Source organism: Schistocerca nitens, chromosome 5 (assembly GCF_023898315.1).
Source record: "Schistocerca nitens isolate TAMUIC-IGC-003100 chromosome 5, iqSchNite1.1, whole genome shotgun sequence".
Taxonomy (NCBI): domain Eukaryota; kingdom Metazoa; phylum Arthropoda; class Insecta; order Orthoptera; family Acrididae; genus Schistocerca; species Schistocerca nitens.
The window spans coordinates 527,957,923-527,985,153 of record NC_064618.1 but is presented as its reverse complement, the minus strand read 5'-3'; the positions used below and the strand labels follow the sequence as shown (position 1 = coordinate 527,985,153).

At 38.3% G+C, this 27,231-nt stretch overlaps 1 protein-coding gene across 1 annotated transcript in view; it reads left to right on the top strand.

Annotated features, from left to right (window-relative positions):
* LOC126259616 (kalirin) overlaps positions 1-27,231 on the top strand; it is a 1,784,965-nt gene that overhangs the window by 451,566 nt on the left and 1,306,168 nt on the right. Inside the window, exons 9-11 of the mRNA XM_049956530.1 lie at positions 11,479-11,670; positions 15,589-15,720; positions 16,882-16,989. Of these exons, the coding sequence (XP_049812487.1) occupies positions 11,479-11,670; positions 15,589-15,720; positions 16,882-16,989 (432 nt within the window). The remainder of the gene's footprint in view (positions 1-11,478; positions 11,671-15,588; positions 15,721-16,881; positions 16,990-27,231) is intronic.

The following is a 27,231-nucleotide window of genomic DNA, read 5'->3' as shown; positions in this document are numbered from 1 at the left end:
GATTGTCACTATCATTGTCACTGTTTTTATTTAATAAAATTATCATCTCCTCCAGTGAATTTTCAAAAAGAGATTCACTCTGCCATGCTCTTTCTATGATGCTCTGCATATGTTTGATTCTTCCTTCCAATCTTCAGCAGTGACATTCCTTACAGATTCCCTTGTGAGTGCTTGAACCACAGAGAGGGTAATTTTTATTATTTCTGGCAAACAAACTTTTTATTTGGGCCCATTTTAACTGCAATTGGTTGAAGCTGAAATGGCAGTGGTAGGGTGGTAGCCAATGACCCCTCTCTCTCTTTTTTTTTTTTTTTCCAACTCATCAGTTTCGTATAGGTGGCTTATGGAGAGATATTTTTTCCATAAGCTCAACCTTTTTAAGGTTTTCACTTACATCGACATTATGATGCTGAAGCCAGTCAATCGTTTCCTCCTTTCGGCTTGTCATAGTAGATGCCTTGTCCACAACAACGGAATGGCAAGGAGCATTATTTAGTACAGCTGTTGGCTGTTTTCCAAGATTTGATATTATTGAATCTTCAAACCAGTTTGTAAATGTAATGTGGTTTATTTCTTCATGATAATCTCCTGTTGTCTTTTGATTTAAAAAGCAGGAGACTGTTTGGAAGAAAACTCTGTGAGGTGCTCACATGAAGAAGAATAAGTCTGCCATCCTTGCCAGAGGGCATTGCCATTGTTCCTTTATCTGTGTCATCTGTCCAGTCCTGCTTGACAATGTGACCAGAACTGACCCGCTTTGCATCAAACCACACTACTTTGTCAATTCTTATGCTATGTGAATGCCCCATAAAAATCAGCATTGCCATGAAGCTGTATCCTCCCTCTCCATCAACAACTTATGGTCACAGAAATGTCCTTAGTGTGAGCCAGTGTTGTGTAAAACTGTGGTCAAGGATGCGTGGCTGCCTTGAAAAAGTCCTGATTCTAGAAGGGTGACCAGTAATCGATATTAGTAATTTGCTTGTTCATACTATGTTCTTTCCCAGGGGTGTTAAGTTTTGATGGTTCTTCAGCTTCATTATCCTTGTCAAACATTTCCTTCCGTATCTTCACAACAATGTGTGTGTGTGTGTGTGTGTGTGTGTGTGTGTGTGTGTTTTTTTTTTTTTTTTTTTTTTTTTTTTTTTTTTTTTTTTAGATATTCAAAGCTGCAGCAGTTCTGCCGATCACTTTGATAAGGGAGTGCTGCGGGCCACCATTAATATTTTCATTCTCAAAGCAGGCACATAACTTGCAAACCATTTCTCTTGACAGCCCTCGTGTGGAAATCCCCTACCCAAGAGAATAAAGTTGAACTTTTCCACTTATAACTTTCAATGAACTTCCCACTGACATTGTTGAGTACCACACAAAGAATAATGGAAACAATGAATAACAGTAATGATGACTAATAGTAACAACAAATAATGGTAACAATGGATAACACTATGAACCCCTACAATGAAAGTCACAGGGCACAGTGATCACGCAGGACAGATAACAGGCTGCAACTGAAGCCCGCTGAAAGCAGGTAGTGTTGTGGTGTTGGTGAAGGTTTGGAAACTTCAGGAATTTGCTGCAGCTGCAGGTAGTACAGAAAGTGGCTCGGGCCTGCTGCATAAGTTTCCCTCCTACCACTTCGACCCTCGCTGTCAATCCTAAAGTAATTTTGGACAGACTATACCTTCCTTGATCCATTCAGACATGGTGTGGGGAGAAACAACTGATGGTAAACCTGTGTATGAGGCCTAATTTCTCTGAGTCTCTCATTGTGGATGTTTCACGAGATGTGTGTAGCCAGAATTGCAACACTATACCTTTCTGTGATGCACAAACATGCTCTTGTAGCATTTGCCACTGGTGGTTGTTGACCAACTCTGTAACACTTTCATGCTTACTGATGAATTGTGTAATGAAACACATCATCTTCAATGGATCTTCTCTTTCTCTTACATTAATCCAGTCTGTTAAGGATCCAAGAATGAAGAGCAATAGTCAAGAATCTGTCAAAGAGTTTTTCTTCTTTCATTGGTGAATTACTTAAGAGTTTAATATGAATGGTTAGTCCTAAGCATTTTGTGATTTTACTGTTTACTGTGATTTATCACTACAAGGGTAATTGGGCAGTAATGGATCTCTTCACCTATTTGTGTGTAATAAGTTACATTTATTTAGGTTCAGGGTCAATCACTGGACCCCTTGCCAGTCACCAATCCTCTCGAGAGTTTTCTACATTTCACTACAGTTTTCTAGCATTGCAACCTTCCTATAGACATCAGTGTTATCTCCAAACAGTCTGCCATTTATTGATTCTTTGATGTACTGTGAAACTAAAAGTACCATCTATTGGTTCTTTGGTGCACTATACCATGATGATTAAACATCTAACATCTAAAATGAAAAAGCTGAGCAGATAACTCTAGATAAAACTTCAAATTACAATATCCCTTTTTACCAGTTTTTGATTTGATGAAATAAAGCCTATATGTTGTCCCAATTTTTGCACAAGTTACCTGTGAAAATCCCATGAACATTCGTGTAGTAGTTTTGTAAATTAGTGTGTCCAAATAGACATGGCAGTTCTACAGCTTTATTATTAGTGCAGATGTAAGCAGCAATGGCCCTGTAACGCTCACTTGAGGTACTGCTGAACTGTCAGTTTCATCTCATTACGAACAACATGTTGAATTCTACTTGATAATAACTCTTGAATCCAATCACAAATCTGATCCAGTAATCAGCAAACAGATTCCGTTCAATAAACACCACTGCAGAACTCTTCAAATGCTTTTTAGATAGAAGTCTCTGCATATAGCATCAAACAGGGTGCCATTGTCTGTGGCGCTGAAGATCATAGGCTCAAACAGAGTGAGCTAAATGTCACAATATCTTCCTTTGTGGAATCAATGTCAATTTTTATAGAAAATATTTGTGTTCGCCGAGAGTGTCAGAATATGACAACAAGAAAGATATTGCATAGTGCAATGACAGATTGATGTCAGCAATATAGGCCAATAATTATGCATATCTATCCAATACTTTTCATTATCTATTTCAGAAGAGTATGCAACTGTAACCAGTGTTTCTTCTATTCTCATATTTCAGATATGAAATGTTCCCTCATCTTCTGAGCTTTCTGCAACACTGACAGTACAACTCTGCCATGTGCCTTATGAACACATTGTCCATGCGAACATGCTTGTGGCCACAGATTGTAGCAGCAGAAGAAATGCCACTGGGGTGGCAGAGATATGCTTTGCCTATACTGCTCTCTACAACAGGCATAATTGGTGATGAATGCTGATTACAAACAGTAGGCTCTATTGACAGCAGCACTGCATCACAATCTGTCAAAGTTGACTGCTGAAAGTGCTAGATTCTGTTCCAGCTGTTTGAACAAGCAGCTGTATCCTGCTATTAGTGCGTGTGAGTGTGCCAAGTGTAGAGTCGTTGTGTGTATGTACGACCACCAATAGTAACAGTGTGGGCCAGCCACTGGAGACAGTCTTTAGGAAGTATGCACACTGCCCCCCCCCCCCCCCCCCCAATGTCAGGTGAGCAGTGCTGACTGGCTCTCTCTATGCTCTTCTAGTTTGTGCTATTCACATCAGTTGTACTGTGTCTTGTTATGTTTGGAGTCACAAGAAGCTAAAGTCCATTATTGTTCAGACATTTATGAATAAAGCCATATTTGTGTTACTTGGATATGTTTCATGTATTACTTTGTTACTAAACAACTGGTGACAAGCTTGGAAAGTTTTCTGCATGTGCAGTCTTTAAATGCAGTGTCATGAGGTTAGTCATAATGGATGCCGTGCTACTGATCCTGATTGAACAGCTTACTTCGGCAGTGACCACTTTGTCAGCTTCAATTAACAGACAAGGTACTGTTCCACTGGTCCATCTACCCTCTTTTCCCTAGTTTGGAAATTCAGCCAAGGATTGGGAAGCTCATGAGTAAAGACTCAGACAGCACTTGTTGGCTTTCAGTGTGACACACTCAATTTTGTGCAAAGTCTTCTTCCTCTCATGGATTTCACATGAGTATCAATTACTATGTCAGCTTGCCCCTTTACAAAACCTTGGCAGCTCTTGCTTTTGATCACATATCCATTTGTCAAACTACCATTGCAAACGAATGTATGCCATAGTGATGCAAGTGGAATTCTACCAGTGCTACAATAAACCAAACCAGTCATACAGGGCCTGGGCAGCCAAACTTCATGGCCTTAGCCATGTGTCAATTCATTACTGATGCCTATAATGACTCTTGTGCAGACTCCATGGTGCACAGTGCAATTATCTGTTTAGCTCCGGACAAGGAAGTGCACCAGAAGTCTTTACTCTGTGAAAACATCACATTGGCAGAAGTTTTGCAAATAGCACAAACTTTGAAGTTTCTTGGGCAGCTGGTGGCCAAATTGAAACATGGGGTGATGTGGGAGTAGTGTCACAAGATGTGCCCACTAGGACAACAGATAGCTTGCATGAGGAAGCAGCAGTGGTGGCAGTAATCACGAGGGCCCAGCACTGGGCAGACCAGGGCCAGCCGAAGCAGCCGCAACTGCCGCAGTGCCAGTGTCAGCATTCTCTGTTTTCTTCTTGTCCTTTCTGTTTTGTCCAGCACAGGTGTTTGGCATGCCCTAAATGCTTTACTACTTCTAATGCATGCCAGAAGAAAGACCAAGTCACCTCCATGTGTCATTCCTGAAAGTTGCTCAAGATATAGACATGGATGTAAACTGTGTGACTTTAATGCTTGCGACTTCTCCCAAGCATTTATCAAGTTAAGTGTTTTTCACCAAGTGTTCTGGCTGCAGATCGACACAGGTGTTGCAGTGATATTATTGAATTCTCAATCCTATATGAGTTTATGCTCACCATTATTGACACAAGTCACATGGAAACTGGTCAGTAATAACAAACAGAACATTATGTTATTGGGACAATTCACGGCATCTGCCTCTTACAAGTCAGTGGGAATGGATTCATTTTCGGCCTTTGGATTTTCTATCACCAATGCAATTCACACTGTTTTATATCAGGCACCCTATTTGAATTGTATGACGAGTTTCCAGATTTTTTTTTTCCCAGGAGGTATAGGGTGTGCTACATATTTTTCTGCTCGTATTTCTTTGAAATCAATGGTTTGGCCTTGTTTCTGTCATGCACATCCTATTCCTTTCACCTGAAAGATCAGATGAAAGCAGAATTAGACAGACTTCAATTGCTAGGGGTGGTGCGGTCTCTTATGGGCAGTGAATGGTCGTCTTTGGTGACTGTAGTTCAGGAGCCATCTGAGAAACTTCATCTTTGTGGCGACTTCAGTAGTACAGTCAATGTGCCATCAATCATGGATACATATTCTGTCTCATGCCCAGAGGAACTGTTGACAAAAATATCGGGTGGCCAGTAGTTTCCTGAAATTGATTTGTCTGAAGTGTATCTGTGGGTTCCTTTGGACAGAAAGTCTTGGCAAGTTCTGGTTTTGAATACTCATTTGTGTCTCTATCAGCATTTGTGCTTTTCTTGTGATGTGGTTAGTGGCCCTGCTATTTTCCAATGATCTTTGGGGAAATTCACTACACCTGTCCTGGGTTTCATTAATTATCTGGATGATATTGTTGTCAGGGTCTCTCCATGGCAGGTCTCTTGAAAAATTTCGGCGCTTGGTTTTCTGTCTTACACCTCATGAAATCTCAGGTTTTTAAACCTTCTGTTGTTTATTTGGTGATCAAGGTCTTGTGGGATGGGATTCACCCTCTGCCAGATCACATCTTCACTGTTACATCTATGCTTCGACCCTCGTCCACGAAGGAGATTCAGGCTTTCCTAGGGAAGATAGCCTCTACCACAAATTCCTGCCAGGAGCAGCCACATTGGCCTACTCATTGCATACCTTGTTATGCAAGAATATACCTTTTTACAGGAGCCCAGATCATGGACATGTTTTTTAAATGTGGAAATCTAAATTACTCTCAGCCCCTTGTTTAGCTCCATTCTCTACAGAACAGCATATCATTGTGCCGACTGACACCTCACATTGTACCCTCAGCACAGTCCCAGTGCACCATTATGCCAACACCTCTGAAGGACCTGTTGCTTTTGCCTCTAAATCTCTCACTTCAGCCCCGCAGCAATTGGAAAAAGAGTCTCTTGCCAAAGTCTGCGCTCTCCAGAAATTTCTCCGAGTTTCATCTTATTTCCAGAATGAGATTTTCACTCTGCATCTTATTACTGACCATGAACACTTGGTTTTCTTGTTTAACCATCACACTCTCTTGCCTGACAAGGCAGCACAGCACTTACAAAGCTGGGCGCTGTTCTCGTCTCATTACAATTACGAAATCCATTCTTGACCTACATCCAAACTTGCCAATGCAGATGCCTTGTCCTTGCTTCCTGTGGGTCCTGATCCCAACTTCCATCATGAAGAATTTCTTTGCTTCCATCTCAATACTGAAACGCAGGCAGCGATCTAGTGTTCCCCAATTAAAAGTTCGCACATAGCAGCTGCCGGTGCCACCGAAGCAGTTCTCTGCCATGTGGCTCAGTTTCTTCAATGGGGCTTCCTAGATAAACTGCCAGGTCAGGCTTTGGACCTCTTGCGCAACTATTTTTCCTTCTTTGATGGTGTTTTGATGTTGTCCATAGAAGACGTCTCTCCCAAAGTAGTCATTCCCACCACATCACGGTGTGAGGTTCTAAGACTTCTTCACTAGGATCTTTGGGGAGTTAGCCACACTAAACTGTTAGCTAGAAGACATGTTTTTTTTGGCCTGTGATTGAGGGCAAAGTTGTCCATATTTTTGCATCTTGTGAGCAGTGTGTCTGACATCAGGCAGCTCACAGGACGTATCTGACCCCCTGGCCCACTCCACGACAGCCAAAGGTATGCATTCACATTGAATTTGCTGGTCCCTTCTTGAATTACTGTTGGCTCTTGGCTGTGGATGCATATTCTGTTTCCATACACTCTCTGGTGTGCGTCACATTGGCAATTCATACGCTCTTGAGGGCTTTTCTATTGAGCGATTGCCATGTACCTTAGTTTCCAATAATGGGCCTCAATTCATTTCTCACACCTTTCAGTTGTTTTGTTCCCGTCATGGCATTTGTCATGTTATGGCTCTGCCATTCCACTCTCAGTCAAATGGTAAAGTGGAATGACTAGTGCGTACCTTCAGGTTCCAACTGAAAAAGTTTGTAGTGGATTCTGTGCTGGATGACACCCTTCTCCATTTTCTGAGCACCTCTTGCTTCATGCCAATGGGGGATTGGAGCCCAGCTGAGTTGCTTCATGGCCCACAGCCGTGCACACTCCTCCACCTTCTCCGTCCTGCATTGCATGTGCGATGGTCGAGTTTGTCCAGCTTCTTCGCACTGGAGCCCGCCACCCTTGGGCATGCCCACATCCATGTGTGTTCTTACCCTACGTTCCAGTGCCTTCCCAGCATATCGTCTTGCCCCCTCTATTGGCACTGGCTGCCATGACCTTGGATCCAATGGATGTGTGTCTCGTCAGGCTGCAGGTGTCTCCTCCATCGCCTGTGTGCCCACTTCACATGAGGGAGATATATATATCTAAAAACAAAGAGTAACATGAGGCTGAAATTAAAATAAAAATATATGGGGAGAGATAAAGGTGAACTAGAAAGCAGCTGGAGATCTGGTGTGAAAAAGTCGAAAAAGTGTTGGTTAAAGCTGAGCTATGTTGATCCTGTGGTGAACTTAGGTTGGTAAACAACGATGTGCACAAAGGTTAGGTGGTTGTGTTGCCTCCAAAACACGTTAAAGGGTGGAGAAATTTGGGAAAATTTCGAAAAAACTGCGTGTAAATGTATTAAAAGGAGTGGTTTTGTGGTGGAAAATTATGAAAATGAGGCTAACAATTGTCTGATGAAGAAATAATGACGTTAAAACCTGTGGGAAGTGGCTAAAAAATGATCGGTGATGTGGGAAAAATGGAAATGGTAATAAAGTGAAAGTTGTTAGAACTAGCCGAAATGGTTGTTTAATAGGTGAAAAGAACTGCTTGTGAACTGGGAATGGTGGATTTTATAACAGCGGTAGTGTTGAAAGCGGAATTTTTTTTTTTTTTGTTATGGTTTGGAAGTAAGTTACGTATTAATGAGTATATATAGGCAGGATAAAATTGTGTGGTAGATTACGGTAAAAATGGGAAGGTGAATATAAAGTGAAACTACTTGCACAAAAGAGAGAGAGAGAGAGAAAGCAAGATGACAGAAAAGATTTTGAAATGCAACAGTGACAATAACAAACATAATTGTTGGTTTCAAATTAATTATATGAATATAATAGAGGGAAACATTCCACGTGGGAAAAAATATATCTAAAAATGTATATTAGATATATTTTTCCCAAAAACAGTTTCTATTTTAATTCACTTTATCTTTAATTGTTCTTCCTGTTCCTCGCCAGTATCACATCTTCATAGTGTCAAAATGTTGTTTCTGTTCTGTTTATTTGAACAGAAACACTATTTACTAGCTTGGTAAGTTATGGGTTCACTGCACAACAAAAACTTCTGGCTGGCTGCAGCTACACAAAGAATGAACACAGTGAAATGCAGCAATTCCATGAATAAAGCCCAAGTCCATTGCACTGCTATAAAAAAAATCTAGCCGGAGTCAGAAATAGTCCAAGTTCACAGCCTAAGTATGACACTGGCTTGTTATCACTGTGCAGGCAGCTTTATCCCGCTCCAGAGACCACGGAATTGTGCCATGTGATGTGATGTGGTGGAGGAGGTTGTGTCTCTAGTGTGATGTGGTGGTCTGACTGCCTGTTGTGTGTATGTGATGCCACTAGCTCTGAGAATGAGTAGACAGTATCATTACCTGAGTCACTGGCTAAGCAGGTTTTTGTAGCTCTTTTCCTGGTGTCTAATTGGAAATGACTCCACTGCAATCAATAACTAAAACTACTGAGGTGACAAAAGTCATGGGATACCTCCTAATATGATGTCAGGTCTTTTGAACGTCGTAGCGCAGCAACTCGATGTGGCATGGACTCAAAAAGTCATTGGATGTTCCCCTGCAGAAATACTGAACCATGTTGCCATTTGTAAATGTGAAAGTATTGTTGGTGCAGGATTTTGTGCATGAACTGAGCTCTCAGTTGTGCCCATAAATGCTCAATGGGATTCATGTCAGGCAATTTGAGTGACCAGGTCATTCGCTTGAATTATCCTGAATGCTCTTCCAACCAATTGTGAACAGTTGTAACCCAGTGACATGATGCATTGTCATCCATAAAAATTCCGTCATTGCTTGTGAGCATGAAGTCCATGAATGGCTGCAAATCATCAGTGATTTGTTCAATTTGACCAGAGAAGCCAGTCCATTCCATCCAAACACAACTCACACAATTATGGAGTACCATCAGTTTGCACAGTGCCATTTTGACACCCCAGGTCCATGGCTTCATGGGGATCCATGTCACACTCAACCCTTACCATCAGCTCTTTCCAACGGAAATTGGGACTCATCTGACCAGACCACAGTTTTCCGTTAGATTAGATTTACTTACCACAGAGGATCCAACCGTTATGGTTATGACACCAGGAGAGGCACTGCAGGTGACGTCGTGCTGTTAGCAAAGGCTGGTTGTCTGCTGCCATAGCTCATCAAGGCCAAATTTTGCCACACTGTCCTAACAGATACCTTCATCGTATGTCCCACATTGATTTCTGCAGTTATTTCACTTATTGTTGCTTGTGTCTTAGTGATGTGTAGTCCATAGTGAGGAGCAATGCCGGAAATTTGGTATTGTTGGCACATTCTTGACACTGTGGGTCTTGGAATATTGAATTCCCTAATGATTTCCAAAACAGAATGTCTTATGCTCCTAGCTTCAATTACCATACCGTGTTCAAAGCCTTTTAATTCCCGTCATGTCAGAAAACTTTTCACTTGAATCACTTGAGTACAAATGACAGCTTTGCCAGTGCCCAGCCCTTTTATATCTTTTATATGTGATGCTACCACCATGTGTATATGTATGTATTGCTATCCCATGACTTTTGCCTCCTTAATGTATATGTCACTAACATTTCGCTCCATACAAATGTTTCACACATGAAGTTATCTATAAAAAGTACTGTCAGAAAAAAAGCTGCATAAATATTCAGTCAGATATTGATAGGTTTTCAAAGTGGTGAAAAAAATTGGCAATTCACTTTAAATGTTCAGAAATATCCTATGACTCCAATATCTATATCTCACAGTTGGAATCAATCAGTTCATACAAATATCTGGTTGTAACAGTTTATAGGAATATGAAATGTAATGACTCTTAGGCTTGCTCATAGGTAAAGTAGGTGGCAGATTTTGGTTCGTTAGTACAATACTAGAGGAAAGCAGTCATACTGCAATGGAGATTGCTTCCGAAACATTCGCATGACCCATCCTAGAATGTTGCTAAAATGTGTGGGCTACCGACTAGGACTATCAGAGCTTACTGAACAAATGCAGAGAAGGGCAGTACTATTTGTCAAAGGTTCATTTTGCTCATGGGAGAGTGTCGTGAAGAAGCTGAAGAAATTGAACTAGCATATGCTTGGAGATAGGTATAGACCGTCCTGGGAAAATGTACTTACTAAGTTTCAAGAACCAGCATTCAATGATGAATCTAGGATTATACTCCAACCCCCAACATATCACTCCTGCAGGTATCGCATGGACAGGCTTAGACTAATTACAGTGTGCACAAAGCCATTTAAACAACTGTTCCTCTGGCATTTCATATGTGAATGGGATGAGTAAAATCCATAATAAGTAGTACAGTGGGAAATACTCTCTGCATGAACTCCACAGTGCTGTGCTGAGTATGGATGTAGATGTATACGTAGATACATTGTTTGGTGCATACATCCTTCCTGTTGTTGTGGGCTTCACATCGGACTTGTTTGGACTGTTCTAAGTAGCTCATGACAACTTTAACTTTTCTTCCACTTTGCTGCAGTACAAGATTTGGACTTTGATATTTCTCATGCTTTTCTTAAAATAATGAAATTGAAGCATAGTGGCAGCTCCATTGCACTGTACTGCACCGTCCACTTATATATATCTCGTACTCTCTGTCCAATCTACTGAAATAGTGGCAATGTTGTGACTGCTCTGTGATTTCCAGTTTACTTTTCTTATCTCATAAACGTGATGAATGAAGTGTGGTGAACAGAAAGCTGGTTTCTAATCTGGAATGCATATAAATTTAAAAATGACACTGTAATCAAAAATATTCACAATATATTAACAGCACATAAATAAAATTTAAGCGTTTATTGTTATACATTGATTAATTGTAATCTCAGTTAATGTTGAAACCAGAGCCATTAATTCAGAAAGAGTCGTTACTACTCTTTCATTAAACACACCTGCCTATTCTTTCATGTTTTGAATAGTATATAACTTTATGCACAACCATGTTACTAAAAGTGTTACATTTTTCTTCCAGAACGTGTATGTAAATATTAATAGGATTTTAACTGTAGCTTCCCGCCTAATAGAAAGTAATCACTATGCTGCTCAACACATTCGTACTGTGGCAAGCAGGCTTGACAGGACATGGAAGGAGTTTGCAGCAGGCTTGGATGAAAGAACATCTGTTTTGGCTCTTTCTGTGTTGTTTCACCATAAAGCTGAACAGGTAAGAAGGCTGAGCTTATGAAATTTCTACTTTTTTGTCTTCTTGGTTCATTGTGATAGAGAACAATTCAGAGCTTCTGTTAGTACTTCTACATGGCATGTTTATTTGATGTGTTGTGGGACAAATAGAGAGAATTATGTCAGACATTGTCACTTCTTGCTCCTGCCACTACAACCCAGTGGCCTTGTGCATTTGCTTGAAAGTATTTCATGACTGTGGAGAATGTGTTGAACATTTATAATGCTGAACATCCCTTTTTGCTCATCTCTAGTGACTTTCTCTTTCCCCTTTTTTCCAATTAAAAAACAAGTGAGCAGTATTTAGATGATGAGACAAGCCACTTTTTGTAAATGTTCACTGTCACATTTAATACTGTACACTCAATACTGCCACTTCCACTAATGGTTTACATCCTATTCCACTATACAGCTGTTAACAGTTGACATTGTTATGGCATTATTCAGATTTTTACTAATGTAATAATAAAACATATAATAATTAATTACTGTCACTCTTTCACTCAACAAAAATGGGAAATGGAACACATTGTTTCCCATGTTCGTCCATGTTTCATAGAAATTTCTTTTATAAGTTATATCAGCTTGGGCCCCACTACAAATTCTATGTGTAATCAGAATTGAGAAACAATGCATCATCATCCTTATGCTCCTAACACTTCTGCGTAACATTCTTGTGCAGTGTTGCTAGAATGGGGGAAAAGTAGCTTGCTACTACTATTTTGGCTGTGGGACAGAATATAACTAATGGAATGATAAAAATGGAAAACATCTGGCCTTCAGGATTTTCCGAGCCATGGACCACACTTTTGCTAAGCCAAAATTCTTCATCCATCTTGATAATGTTGTGATGAAATGAGTTTCAAGCTTCTTTTTATTGGAAAAATAGTAAGCCCAGTGTCATCATAAACTGTAAGATGTTACTGCCAGGGAATTGTTGTACAATTTCAACGGCCATGCTGGAAGGAAGGAAGGATGATTGGGTTTAACATCCCATTGACAATGACTTAATGACTTTGGGTAATAGCACAGTAATGCTAATTCATTCATCTGAAAAGCAAACTTTTGTGATTAGATCAAATGTGACTATATAAATGGTAGTTATCTTTCTACAGTAAGTAGGTACTATGTTTTGCATACCATATTTCATGGTCTTAAATATTATCTTTAGATTCTCTTATTGTTCTCAGTTTATTGAGTCTCTCAGCAGTTTCATTTATTGCAGTATTGTGATGGTAATCATGGTTTGCCATTTTTGGGACATGATATGTGCAAGGGAACATCATAAGGGTTATATCTTAAATGCAGCAACCAGCAGCAAGTACAGTATAAAAAGTTTATTCACATTTAACCAGTACCAGTTTCATTTTGTTGTAAATTCAGTAGTAAAATGAAAATAGAATGGTGCGACTCCACACTGTGCCGCAAAATGTAAAAAATGCAGTATTAAAAGAGAAATGCAATGAAATGGCCCTACATGGTGCACAAAACTGTAGTAATTAAGAGTTATTAAAACAAGAAAAGGGTCTAATAGAATTTACATTTATTATTATGTATAAATCATGAATAAAAAAAAACTTTTTGTGCTTATATGGTTGTTGGAGTTAGTTGGACAGGAAAAGTCATAGGCAGCCTAAAGACAGATGAAACCATTATTTATTTCTCAACTACCTATAGTAGTAGACTAGTGACCACATCAGGTGGGTGCAGGCTGATGGGCATCGAACCCACGGTCGACAGTGTCTGATATGTAGTCATGAAGTCACCTGCATGTCCTTTGTGTGGCTCAACTCGGAAGCTGAGTGACCTTATGTTGAAAGCATTCCAGGCCACTGGTGGTGCAGGCTGTGCCAGATGTTGGCATGACAATGTGGCCATACTATGCTGCTGGGAAAGTGAAATGGGAACCTGTCCAGTCATGGTGAGTGATAGAAGCGCAGGCATGTGGGGTGCAAATCCTGACCTCATTGTCTAGCTAGTGACATCTGGTGTTGGCAGACAACCAATGGCTCGGAGGCTGGGAGGACCTCAGTTTGACCCTCGGACGTTCAGTTTTGTGGCTGTATGGCCAGTATTTACATGCACTGGGGCCTTTTGTTGTCAAGTGGTCACCACTGGTGTCACATACACCACTTTTGCTGTACACCACCAAAAGTGTCTGAAGTTGTGGTACCATCATTGATTATTGACCACACAATCAATCTGCAGCTCCTAGGAGGGGAGTGTGGTGTAATGCTGCACTAGCAGATTGCAGCAGGCAGTACAGTCATGAAGAGTTCTTACCTTAGCTCACACTATTATACTGGCTTATACAGTGGATTATCTGGAAAAATGTGTTTGAGAGTGTCCAGGTGATTGTGTGTATTCCTAAATTGCTAAGAAGGCTGGAGCCTAACAACAGTTTCTTTTCTTTGTAATGGGAAGGCCTGTAAGCCCCTCCACTCAAGTGTCCCAGGTCTTCAGGAACTTGATAGTGGGCAGTCAGTCTTTAAACAAGACATCACTTTCAAGCAAAGCACAGCACTTGTAGAGTGCACATGTCTGTCTTCTCTGGATTTGGGAAAATCTAACAGTAACAAGATATAGCTTAACATTGGGGAGACTAGTCACTTACAAAAATATTTTACATAGGAAACTGGCCATTTATGCCATTATTTATAGTAATATTGGCACTTACGTAATTTATGTATCTTCAGGTGTAATACATACAAAAATAGGTCCAAGCTTAAAGATTTATTTTTCATATTGAATTTAGTTCTTTGATGGATTACAGATTTTAAAATAATATGAAAGGAAGTGTAATTGTCCCCCAAGAAAAAAGTGTGAGGAGGTGTGTTATTTAGCAATTTCTTCCTCTCGAGTTTCCCTGATATCTTACTCAGTCAACAAGTGTGACATATCTATAGCAGAATTACAGCAAACTGTAAAAACTAATGAATATATGCATGAAATTTGTCAGTGCGTTCATATTGACCCAGCCATTCACAACAGCAGCTTTTACATTCACTAATGTTTCTTTTGAAATAATTCTAGAAGTTGATAACAGAAGGCAGCACCAGTCAAGGAGCAGGTTGAGAGATGTCCATATATTGTTCTCATATGAAATTAATCCAGTTTTTGAGTGACAGGTGGCTCGTACATGAAGAAAATTATGGCTGACCTATGTTCAGCTGTGGTCTTTTTAACAGAAAGTTGTGGTCCAAGCTATGTTCAAGCTTGGTCTCCCAAGTGTTAGCTGAAAGGCATTTTTTCAGAGCATCAGGCTGTGAAATATTAAACGATTTTAAAAAATTCTTTGTCAGGTTTCTCTTAGAACCTTCTTATACCATCCTTGTGGCTGATTGCTGTATATAAGTTATAATCTTTACAATGCTGCTACAGTTATGTTTCTCATAAAACCTGTTTCCGCTAAAGTAGCATAGTAATATTACTGCAGCCATTTACTATCCAATGCCATTCAGCAGAGTGTTACATTCACATGATTCGTTAAGGTTCTGCTTATTCTTAATACATTCCAGAATGTCTTCATTTCTGTTTTGGGTTTTGACATTTATTTATTTACTTATTTATTTTGGGTTGTGGGGCATCATAGATGTCATCCTCTGTTTCTGTTTCTTATGAATAATTTTTGGCTCATTGTACCCAAGTACAGAAGAAATGAACTTACTCTTCAACATTTCAGCAGTCTTCCATGTGTTTTACAAAGTGCCAAAATATTAGTTCTGTGCTGAAAATGATCTGTAATGACAATGATCAGTTTTAGTTCACTGGTCTGATGCTAAGGTTTCTAATATTAAATATGCAACTGGAAGCTTTATTTTTTATTATTTTTCTTCCTATTGTACTCATTATTGAAATATTTCAAAATTTTGTTTTTATGCAGTTTATGCTTCCATTTCAGTATGTTGAAAATGTATCGAATTGGAATCAGGCCTGTGAAAACATGACAATACCAAGTGAAATAATAGTTTTAGAGACAGCAATACATCAACACCAAAGTCTCTATGAATCTATGTGCCAGGCATATACAGAGGTAATATTGTTTCTAATGTAATCTTAAATTTAATCTGCATTTTTATCAGAACATAGTCATTTACAGAATAAAATGATATATTACTTAAATCAAAACATTCATATGCAGTCAATTTTTATTGTATTCATCAGCTTCTTGTGAATATGAACTTATGCAATGTACATATTTATTACATTTCAGTTATTCCCACTCTTAATTAGTTGGTATTTGTATGTACTTGTAGGACTGCTTGGTTCCAGATGGAAAATTATCGCAGGCAAGCAGATAATTCTTCCTTTATAAATGTTATTTTTATTTTTTAACTAGAGTTCCTAGGGCAACTGTCATAATGTCTTATTTATTTGCATATTGTAGGTCAAAGTTTCAGTATTAGCACAATTATTTGTCTTTCCTGTGCACTTGATTTTGCTGTCCTTCTTTCCCTAAGAGAATGGTGCTTCTGCTTGTATTTGCACCGAATGATCTTTATGTAGATATCATTTTTTGGAATTGAGATTTATGCTCATTAGCATTTGTTTTATGTAGTAAATGTGTTAATGTATTATTCATAGAATCATTATTTATGTTATATAAATTTGGTAGTGGCAAAGTGAGAGCTTTGCAAGTAATAATTTCAAAAACAATTACATTTTTGCTCAAAAAGAGGCTCAGCTATTAAAATTTTTGTGTTCTTACTATGCTTGTTGGCTGGAACTTTAAATTTTATTGTAAAGTATTTACTATTTGCACTTCTTTGAAAGAAATTATATTTGGAAAAAGGCTTTTTCAGTAAAGATAAATGTTTATTTAAGATAATATAGTAAATTTACAAAGAGGTTCCCATTCGTAGATGAATGAACTATAAAACAAAAATTAAGCAATGGGAACTTTGTGTGAAAGCAGTTATTTATGAGAAAAATTATTTCCTTTATACTTATAAAGTATTGCTTTAAAATTCCATGATAACTTTCAAAGCCTCACAGAGTTACATTGAACAGCACTCCCTTAACAAGCAGCAAATGGTAATAAGTAGCATTGCACATCCTATAGACACATACATTTAAGGTATACTGTTGGGTTCTACACACTGAGGAGCATAGGATCTCCCAGTGTTTGCTGGAACACTATAGCATTTCCTTCCACATTTACCATTCTTTTTCATGTTATTATTTTCATTTTCAGGTGTATAATTCATACCAGGCCCTTCTGAATGGACTTGACATCTTGGTTCAAGTCTGCCACTGTTTCCCCTCAACACTCACTGCCAGAGAATGTGTTTCCGACAACAATGTATGCCATACATTCATTTCACATTAGTGTCTCTCTCTTTCTGTTCTCTTCCAGTTTCATTTGGTGCTTGATCGGGATTGGAGATGTATGGGTTAGATTGCATATCTCCTAACCTTTTGCAACAACTGTGACTTCAACTATTACTCGTCTCTCTTGAATACGTTCCAAGCTTTTTGGTTAAATGTATTCCGGAGTTAGCCAGGCAACTGAAATGAATAACAATTTTTGGCTTTTATTGGAAGCAAATTTCTCTCTAAAAAATAAAATACATTGGCTGCTTAACAATATGAAGTACAGTGATTGCAAGAGGGTAGTGAATTTTGATTGCCTGTTTAGTGGGAGGTGTGTGTCTGAGAATGAATAAGCAAGTTATACTAATGAGGTGTTGGTTATTGGGTCCTTCACAGGTTCATAGCACTAGCAAAAAACTGCTATATCAGCTCGACCACCTGGTTCAGATCTGTAACCAGCCTGGAATGGAATCAGCTCGGAAACATGTAGGCAACTTTTTCTTTCACTTTTCTTCATTTCTTGGTCATGATAGTATATTTATAGTATATATGAGTAACATAGCTACCATAGTTTTTTGCAGTTTTTTCAACTGTATACCTTTATGTCAACCAGGGAAAATGCTATGTGTTCTTGCTAGCTTTTTGTAATTAGAAAAATAGTTTTTGCAGAAGTACACGTTCTTACTTTTTCTCCTATCTCAAACTACGATTTATAAATAAATTTTTATTGTTGTTATTGATTCTCCCGAGTTTCCTTTTTCAGTACCATTTTATATTTTTAAGTGGTCAGTGAGCTGTACTGTTAGGTTGTACATTTTAAATATGGAATGGAGTAGTTTTGTTGCATGGTTTTAGGCTTGTCCACATTTTGAATTCACATGCTTTTTTAAGAGCTGTGAAGTTTTACAGGTATTAAACCACTTTCATTTGCCAAATGTTGTTGTAGAGGTATGACAAATACTTTATACTGCCGGTCTTACAATCTTGATTACATTGGTAGCATTCTTTTCAATATTTAGAAATTCATAATATTTGTTTAGTAATTTGAAATATTTTTTATTCAAGAGTACAAGAAGAAAGCAGAAGGGGCATCCAGTAAGTTAAAAATATTTTTGTGATTTGTGTGGTACACCAGTGTAGAATCCATTCAGTCACAATTTTGCTGTTGCACTAGTTTCTTGTTTTGCTTGCTGTTTTTTACTGTGGTAGAAAACTGTCAGTAGACTGTGACACATAGCTTTTGACAATTTACTGATGAAGTCAGAGTTTCTGTCTGTGTGTGTTTTGTAGATTATATTACAAATGTGTGCAAAACATTTATTTTGTCTACACATCACTCTTATTTTAAAATGGTATACTTACAGATGTATGCATTATATGCATATTTTGTGACAGTGTTTGTGCATCTGTCAACCTTATTGTGGATTTTTGTTGTGTGAAAAAGTATACTGTGAGAGGCTGGAGTAGGGAGAAAACAAAAGAGAATGTTATAGTCTGTGTAGTACAAGCAATTACAATAATTCTGAAAGACATGGTGGAGTACAGTGTAAGGTTAAAGTTCGTGCCAGAGAATTATAATGCACAATCAAACAATGGGAAGTCCAGGAAGGTATAACACCAATATTATGGACAGAATAGATTGCTACATACCACATAGACAAGGCACTGAGTTGCAGCCAGGCACAGTGAAAAAGATTGATAAAGTATTTAGTCATAAGTTTTTGGAAGAAGTCCTTCTTCCGAAGTAGAACACCCCCCCCCCCCCCCCACACACACACACACACAAAAGCACAACTTTCACACATTTGACCATTGTCTCCCGGTACTGGGTGGCAGAGACAGAGAAGTGAATGTACGAGTTGTGAATGTGCGTCAGTTCTACTTCAGAAGAAGGAATTTGTCTGAAAGCTTATGAGTAAATATTTTAGCAGCTTCTTTCATTGTGCCTGTCGGTGACTCATCTCCTCTTCTATGTGGTGAATTATAATACACAATTATCTTTCATGACATGTAATGCCATTTTCAGTAGATGTTATATTCATAAGATAAAAATTAATGATTCGTAAAGTAGTACCATATACAAAGCAATGTGTTTTGCTGTTGATGATTGTGTATTTCAACTACATGTAAGTAATGGCAGGAGGAAAGATACCCATTGACCATACAGCTGAGGCATTGTGTAGCTGACAGGCACAATAACAAGTCTGAGCTATAGTGTTCAGTGGCATTCTCTGTCACTGGTTATGAAAGTTGATCTTGGCCACAATTTGATGGTGACCATTAGTGTAGGTGGGCAGCTTGTTGGTACTCATGCCCACATTAAAGGATGGGTAGATATTGTGGCTTAGTTAGTATATGATATGACTACTTCCACAGGTGGCTGTGTTCTTGAGGGGGCAGGATATGCAGGTGAAAGAACTGAAACAGGATTTAGTGGATAAGTGCATAGGATGGGTCCTGCACCAGTGTCTCTAACAGATGTAACCCATGTGACAAAATGCCGTAAGTAGGTGTACCATAAGAGTGGACCAGGGTATTTAGTAGTCTTGGTAGATGATTAAATACTACTCTGAGAAAGGAGAGTGAAAGTTAGGCAAAGCCATGTCAGAGGAAGGTGCTAAGCTGTTCTGGTCTGGGATAATATTTGAAATAAGGAGGACCTGTTCATTTGCATTTGATTAATTGGGGTGCATCAGGGAGGGAAGAAATTTATGGCACAACTTGAGTAAAAGAAGTGAACAAATCATATCGGTCATCCTGAAGCAACAACTTTTAAATGGAGGGAAGTGTGGGGACTAAAAATTGTAGAGATAGTTTGAGGCTTGACTACAGTAAGCAGGTTGAATTGGATGTAGGTTGAAACGGTAATGCAGAGATGAAGAGACTTGCACAGGATAGACAGTTGTGGAGAGCTGCTTTAACCTGTCTTCAGACTGAAGATGGTGATGACAACAACAGCAACAGTTATGTGGTTGAAGTATTAGGAGCATTCCACAGATTTGTTAGTGGCCAGTGTCTGGAGGGCACTGCTTGTCTGCATGGGGCAGGTATTGCAGCAGGTTTGGTTCCCTTGTATCCTCCCACAACCACCTACTCCAGTCCTGCCACTGGCAAAATGTATACCATTGAAGGGAGGGCCACATGTCCATCACTTATCAGTTGTTGTGTTCACTGTATAGCTTTCTACATTGATATGACAGCTGCCAAACTGGCTGAGCCATAAAAGAGCACAGACAAACTGTCCACCTGGGGTATGCCCAATAACCAATGATGGAGTACGCTCTCCAGCATATCTCTGGGGATCTAGACAACTGCTACATGATACGAAGCCATTTGGATCCACCCACCCAACACCAGTCCTTCAGAACTGCACAGATGGGAACTTGCGCTCCGAAACATCCTTTCATCCCACCACTCCCCTGCCTCAACCTGCATTAACCTCTGCATCTGTTACCTCATTGGTTATCTGCTCATTTATTTATGTTAACACACTTCCCCTCCCCCCTCACCTGTGTGTGTGTGTGTGTGTGTGTGTGTGTGAGAGAGAGAGAGAGAGAGAGAGAGAGAGAGAGAGAGAGAGAGAGACTCCCTGATGAGGGAACTAGTTTCCAGAAGCTACGTTTTATTTATATTCATTGATTTTGTGTGACTTCTGACAGTACTGAGCCAAGGTGGGAACTGGCCAGCCCATCTGTCTCTCTGTGTTTTTATCACATTTCTGTATGAGACTTCCCTTCTAATCAGTTAATAACACCTTTAGCATAATGGGCAAGGGGTTGTTTGTCAGTCCAGATACAGCATTTACAGGTAGCTAAGCCCTACTTTTTGGTGTCAAAAGGATAACAGATATAAAAGCGGAGGTACTGTTTGTTGATTTTATGTGCATGTAGGATATTATGGTGCCATCATGGAGTTGGAAGTCGATACCCAGGTAGGGTTCTTGCTGGGCTGAAAGGAACAGTTCTCATACATTTAGGAAAAATAGTTACAAGACTGTGATGCTATGAGGATAGGATGCCTTGGGCCTGGGTCCACACCGTGAAGGTATCATCTATGAGATGAGCCTAACCTAGACAAGGAGTTAAGCATCTTGTAGGGTTGCCAGATATCATAAAACAAAAAAGAGAGTGACAACTCTTTATTTATTTCTAACATTTTCAAACCTAAAATATACACATACATTACATCACACAAAACATTATATAGCCCTTCCATATATTTAACACTTGGAGACCGGCCACTTCAAAGAGTATTGGGCCTAGGAAACTGCCCATTTATGCCATTATATGAGTCATCACTGACATGTATGTAATTGATTTACCTTCAAGAGTAATACGTATTAAAAAAAGACTTAGCTTCAAGATTTATTTTTTATATTTACTTCAGTTCTTTGATAACGTACAAATTTTAAAATAATGATGACAGAAAGTATAATTATCCTCCCAAGAAAAAAAGTTTGAGCTAAGTTATTGAGCAGTTTCTTCCTCTGGAGCCTCCAAAATTTCTTGCTCACTCAACAAACATGATGTATCTGTAGAAGAATTACAGTAAACAACAAAACCTAATGAGTACACTTAGGAAATTATGTCATTGTGACCATACTGGCTCAGCAGTTTATGACAGCGGCTATTACTTTCACTGATGTTTCTTTTGAAATAATTCTAAAAATTGACAACAGAAAGCAGAACCAGTCAATGGACAGCTAGCAAGGCATCTGTACATTCTTTTTTACAGACAGTGAGTCCAGGTTTCAAGCAATAGACGACTCGTGCATTGAGAAGATCACAGCCTGACCTGTACAAATGTGTGGTCCTTTTAACATAAAATTGTGGCCTGAAGGTGTTTTTGAGGTTGTCTAGAAAGTGTTGATAGGGTGCACAAAATATTAATAGTGTGGGAGTACGCATCCAAAGAACTCAAAAATACATATTTATCATTTTCAAGGGCTAGTCAATCAGATTCAGATTCATTCTAATTGTATTAACTACCAGATGCAGACTGAGAACACTTTTCAATTGCTTTTGCTTGACACATTGGCTGTCAGTGAAAAAAATATTAAAGTCTTTTTTAGACACCTTAAAATAAACACAAAGACATTAACACTTTTAGGAGCATAGACAGTCTTCACAATCATTTCCAGTTTAGTACATCCAAATTGAAGTTTGGATGCAACTACAGAATCACTAAACATATTTAATAATCCAGACTTTAATAACTTAGCATATGTTTCACTGTATCACTAAATCAAGCTCACATACAGTGCTTTTATCATACTCCTCTTTACCATTTAAGCTAACAAAATAGCTTGATAGTTTATTTAAACTTCCAGAACTACACTTTTTGTTAATTTCATGTCCCTTGTAATGTGAATGTTACCTCAGGTTAGTTGGTCCACCCTGTAAAATATTAAAGTGCTTCCTACCCAAAGCACAAAATGCTTGGCTCCCATCTGGTTATGGCTTAACCCAGAATAACATCTTCACATTTCTTGAGATGTATTTTTTTTATGTTTGCCTTGAGATTTAAACTTCTATCATGGAAGAGTCTTTGACAGATTTGCTTTGTCCTCAAACATTTTTAACTTCAAACTAACTTGCTAGAGAATACTAATGGATTAAGAAGACTCCTAACCACATTTGAATCGAACTGGAGATGCTGGAGGAAGCAGCCTAAATTAGAATCATTGGTTGTTGCTTTGGAAGCTCAAGCATTGCCAACATTCATAAAATTCAACTTAACCAAATAAACTATATCAAAGACATTTTTATATAAAAAGAGTTTTAAGGTTATATTTATTCCATAAAATATAATTTGTAATAGACTTGGACACAATAGAGATAAAAAATGGAGAACCATTCACCTAGGGTATAAGAAAAGAAAAAAACCAAAATGCTAGGATGTCAGGTGGATAGCAGGGATTCTCGTAAGTACTGTATAAACAGGTTGGTCTATGAAATAGTCATGCAGCAGCTCTGGTCATGTCAGAAATTTGTTTATGTATCTCCACCTCAGAGCAGAACTAGTAAGGGTATGGCTGGTACTATGTAAAAAAAATTGGAAGTGTGCAGAAGCAGTAGGACATTGGGTGAGCTAGTGTCTGATGGCACCAAGGCCCTCGACATGAGGGATATTAGGATAGAGTGAGGTGATATCAACAGTAACAAGCAGGGGATGAAGTGCTGGGGTAGTGACAGTTGAGAGAATGTGAAGGACATTGTTAGTGTTTCTGGTTAAGGAAGCTAGAGTACTGACAGTAGCTTGGAGATGTTGGTCATCTAGGGCAGACGTCCTTTCCATGGGGTACAACACCCAGCTACAATGGGATGCCCCCTTGCCTCACTCTCCACTGGCCCCTACCCCCTATCTACATTTGCTACTCTTCTCAGGCAGTTCCAGTCTCTCTTCGCCTCCTCCTCCCACCACCATCCCATTCTCCCAGAAGCTTCCCACCATTTCACCTGAGTTTGCTTCATCTATCTATTAATACACAACCACACTGTTCTCTTGCAGATTTCCAATTTTCCTATTCTGCTTCTTCCCTTCCTTAACTTACACCTCCTATTTCATCATGTACTGCAAATGAGTTCCCTCGACTGCATTGGGGTAAGCTCACTGTAAAACATTCACAGCTCTGTGTCTGTGTGTGTGTGTGTGTGTGTGTGAGAGAGAGAGAGAGAGAGAGAAAGATTGCTTGAAACCTTAACTACTAGTTCAGTCTAATTTATGTATCTTTGTACTGCTTAACTCCTTGCAAATATGGTGAGCAAAATTATGGTAAACTTTTACATTGTTTGTATTCCATCCACAATTTTCCACAATAGCATTAAAAGCAACAGTAACTAGGAAAAATACAAAGCAATTGGCATGTAGATGGAATAATTTGTCACCATAGTAGTGCTACAAACAACTACCATATGCTACTGGTGGTGTTGCAGTTTATATGTATCATCTATACATAGTGCAGAGCTGCATGTTGTTAGGACAGCAATTGCTGTTGTGAGACTGGAAAGAGGGTAGGGATGGGGGTGAGGGCTTATCAGGGAGATCTGATGTTGAGGAGCCATTTACTAGGCAGACTGTCATATAAAGCTATTGACAGACTGTAGAGAGATGTATGTAGGAAATGAATAAAATGTTTTTGGGTGAGCAATCAGATCGTTGTGGCAAACATGCACAATATTTTTAAAAAAGTCTGTGTAGTCATGGTTAGGCCTGCTGATAGATTTAAAGCAGACCAGAAAGCTAGAAGAGCATCCCCCAGTTCTGCTCTCGTGTAATTCATTTTTATTCTGCTCCTAACATTATTACTATGTATGTTTTCTACCAACAGGATTCGAAAGCAGTTAAATACATGTAATTATACTGTTCAGTGGCTGTTGCATAAAAATTTTAAATTGAATATTCTCCACCAAGTGTGTTCAGTGTAGTGTGGTCAAGACTTTCAAGGGACAACAATGACTAATATTTGCTGTTTGATGTTTTCTATATAAGCAATAATTCTTCAGCATCACTACGTTTGCCATATAGACTGTACTTAAAGTTTCTCATTTAATTATCGAATACATATAGAATCATAAAAGGCTTGCATTGCAAGCTAGCTAGCAGTGACTTTAGTTATTTCCCAATTGATTTACATCCTACACCATTTAAACAGAACTATCAGGATGTAACTCTAAATTGCTACATAGGATGGTCTTTAGAATCGGAAGTCAATGCACGAAGGTCCTCAGTTTCAGATAAGGCTGTGCATGTTTACGTTGATCAAAGTACAAAGAAACAATATCTTAAATGAACATTATTGTTTCAAGTAATATTCTGAGTCTGGTGTAGATAATTGGTGGTGGGGTGTTGGGTTGAGTAGATTTGTGCTTTCATTTTCTATGGATCTGGAATTATCTGTAAATATCTCAACTATTCTTCAGTAGAGAGTGGATCTGGAATTATTTGTAAATATCAGCAACATTTTTCAGTAGAAAGTTTTAGTTACTTAATTGAGTAGTTTGAAGTACATACAGGACATTTTACCTTTGTGGATGATTCATTTAACAAAAATGTTACCATTTATAAGCTTTAGTGCCATTGTGGGTGATTTGTTTTCTGTTTGAGATTGGTTTGTTTGAGATTGGTTTGTTTGAGATTGGTTTGTTTGATATTGTTTCACAAGCTATTTTCCAGTTGCACAGAAATTATGTGATACACAGATTGTGTTCACTTACGCAATATGTGGAAATGTGGCACATGTATGCACAAACTGTAGAAAAAATAGGTAAGAAGTTATTCCCATCCAAGTGAGGTATCAGCAACAGAACATAAACATAGGTAATGTATCTGCTGCACTAGAATATGAGACATATGAAAGCAAGGGAGAAACAATTGCAAGAAATAAGCAAACATAATGAGAATGTAAAGTTTCCTATCATTGTCTATAGTTTCAAAGAAATCAGTAATTGTGTTTATCTTTATTCATATCTTTTTATACACAACTATATTGTTTGATTGTTTACCTCGCATTTTCTCATATATTTCTCTAAGTACAGACTTCAGCAACAAACTAAATGTTATACAAAGATACCTTCTAATCTCAAAATTTACATCAGTAGTTGAACTTCTTTTATTCTATCACACATCTTTTTCACTAAATGTTCAAAATTGACTCATTTCCTTTCCCTTGCTGAAAAATAACACTACTTTCCTAAGATTTCTCACACTTAACAGCAAAGCCACACCTATAACAATGACAATTCTTGTAATAACTATTATTCTATTACATCATATTTGTTTGGACTGATTAATGGATTTTCAGAGGTTGAAAGAAATTGTGTAGGAGTCTGAAGCCATATATACACAAAGAGAACATGGCATAGAAGAATATTAAGGAAATACTGTAATAATTTATTAGTCTTCTCCTGCTCAGTTAATTTGTAGAGAGCAGGGAAGAATGAGAAGAGAGAGAGAGACTACAGGGGAAAAAAGCAATTGAAGAATATATACGATAATACATAGTGAATCTGTGATGCAAGAAATGACAGAGAAGCAAACAGTAAGTTGGTCAAGAAATAAGAAATGCTCTTTGAGGCAAATATGATGATAAAGAAGACAGAAGCACAGAGGAGGAATGAATAGAAGTTGAATTGTAGGAGAGCAGTTGGTATCAGAGATTAATGTACACATTTTTTCCCCTTCAAGTGAATGCACCACCATTTTACTGTATTGTTGCTTATTTAATTAATATCTAGGCTTTGGCCTTTTATGCCATTTTCAAGTGATTGAGGTTTTCCCTCATCAACATATATTGCAGGACCTCAAGGTCAAAATTAGCCATAAATTAGGAAAATTATGGCTCCCTATGAAATGCCAGATGTAAAATCATCATCTTGTAAAAAGATCAGTAAATAACAGTGGGACCACATCATATTTAGTAAAAACAGGTTAACTTGGTATATAAAAGATGAACGTTACAATTCAAAGACATGGGTAAAAACAGGTTTACTTGGTCTATGAAAGATGAACATTATGACTCAAAGACGTGTTTCAATTTTATATACTAAGTAAGTCTGTTTTTACTAATTATGACATGCTCCCACTATTATTTACTGATCTTTTTAAAAGATGATGATTTTACATTTGGTATTTTGTGGAGAGCCAATATTTTCTCAATTTATGCCCCATTTTGAACTTAATGTCCTGCAATATATGTTAATGACATAAACTCAATCACTTGGACATGGACTGAAACCTAGGTCATAATTATATAAACAACAATATAGTCAAATGGTCATGTGTTCGTTTAAAAATTGTTGTATGACCGTTCTCAGCAACATCAAACACTGTTTAATATACACATAATTTAACTGAGCCATGACAAAGCACTGTCAAAGATTATAATTAGTGTATACTTCTTTTAGAATTCAAGTTTATGTTTTCTCTAATCTTATTCTTTCTTTCCCTCTTGTTATCAAACTAAAATGTGTCCTGTAAGTTGTTTTCATACTGACTGTTGATAACTCCATCACTGTGGTTATTAAACCTTTTTTCTTCTTGCCCAAAAGCTATAAATTATGATTTGATCATGATACACAGATTCTGAGACCTATTGAGCACAGACCAAACCAGGACCAGGATATTTATTCATGAACCTGGGATTATGAGAGATGTCTCTTAGCCCCAGATTTGTACAAAAGTCTCTTGATCCTAATTTATTCTGTGCTCAGTAGATCTCTGAATCTGTATT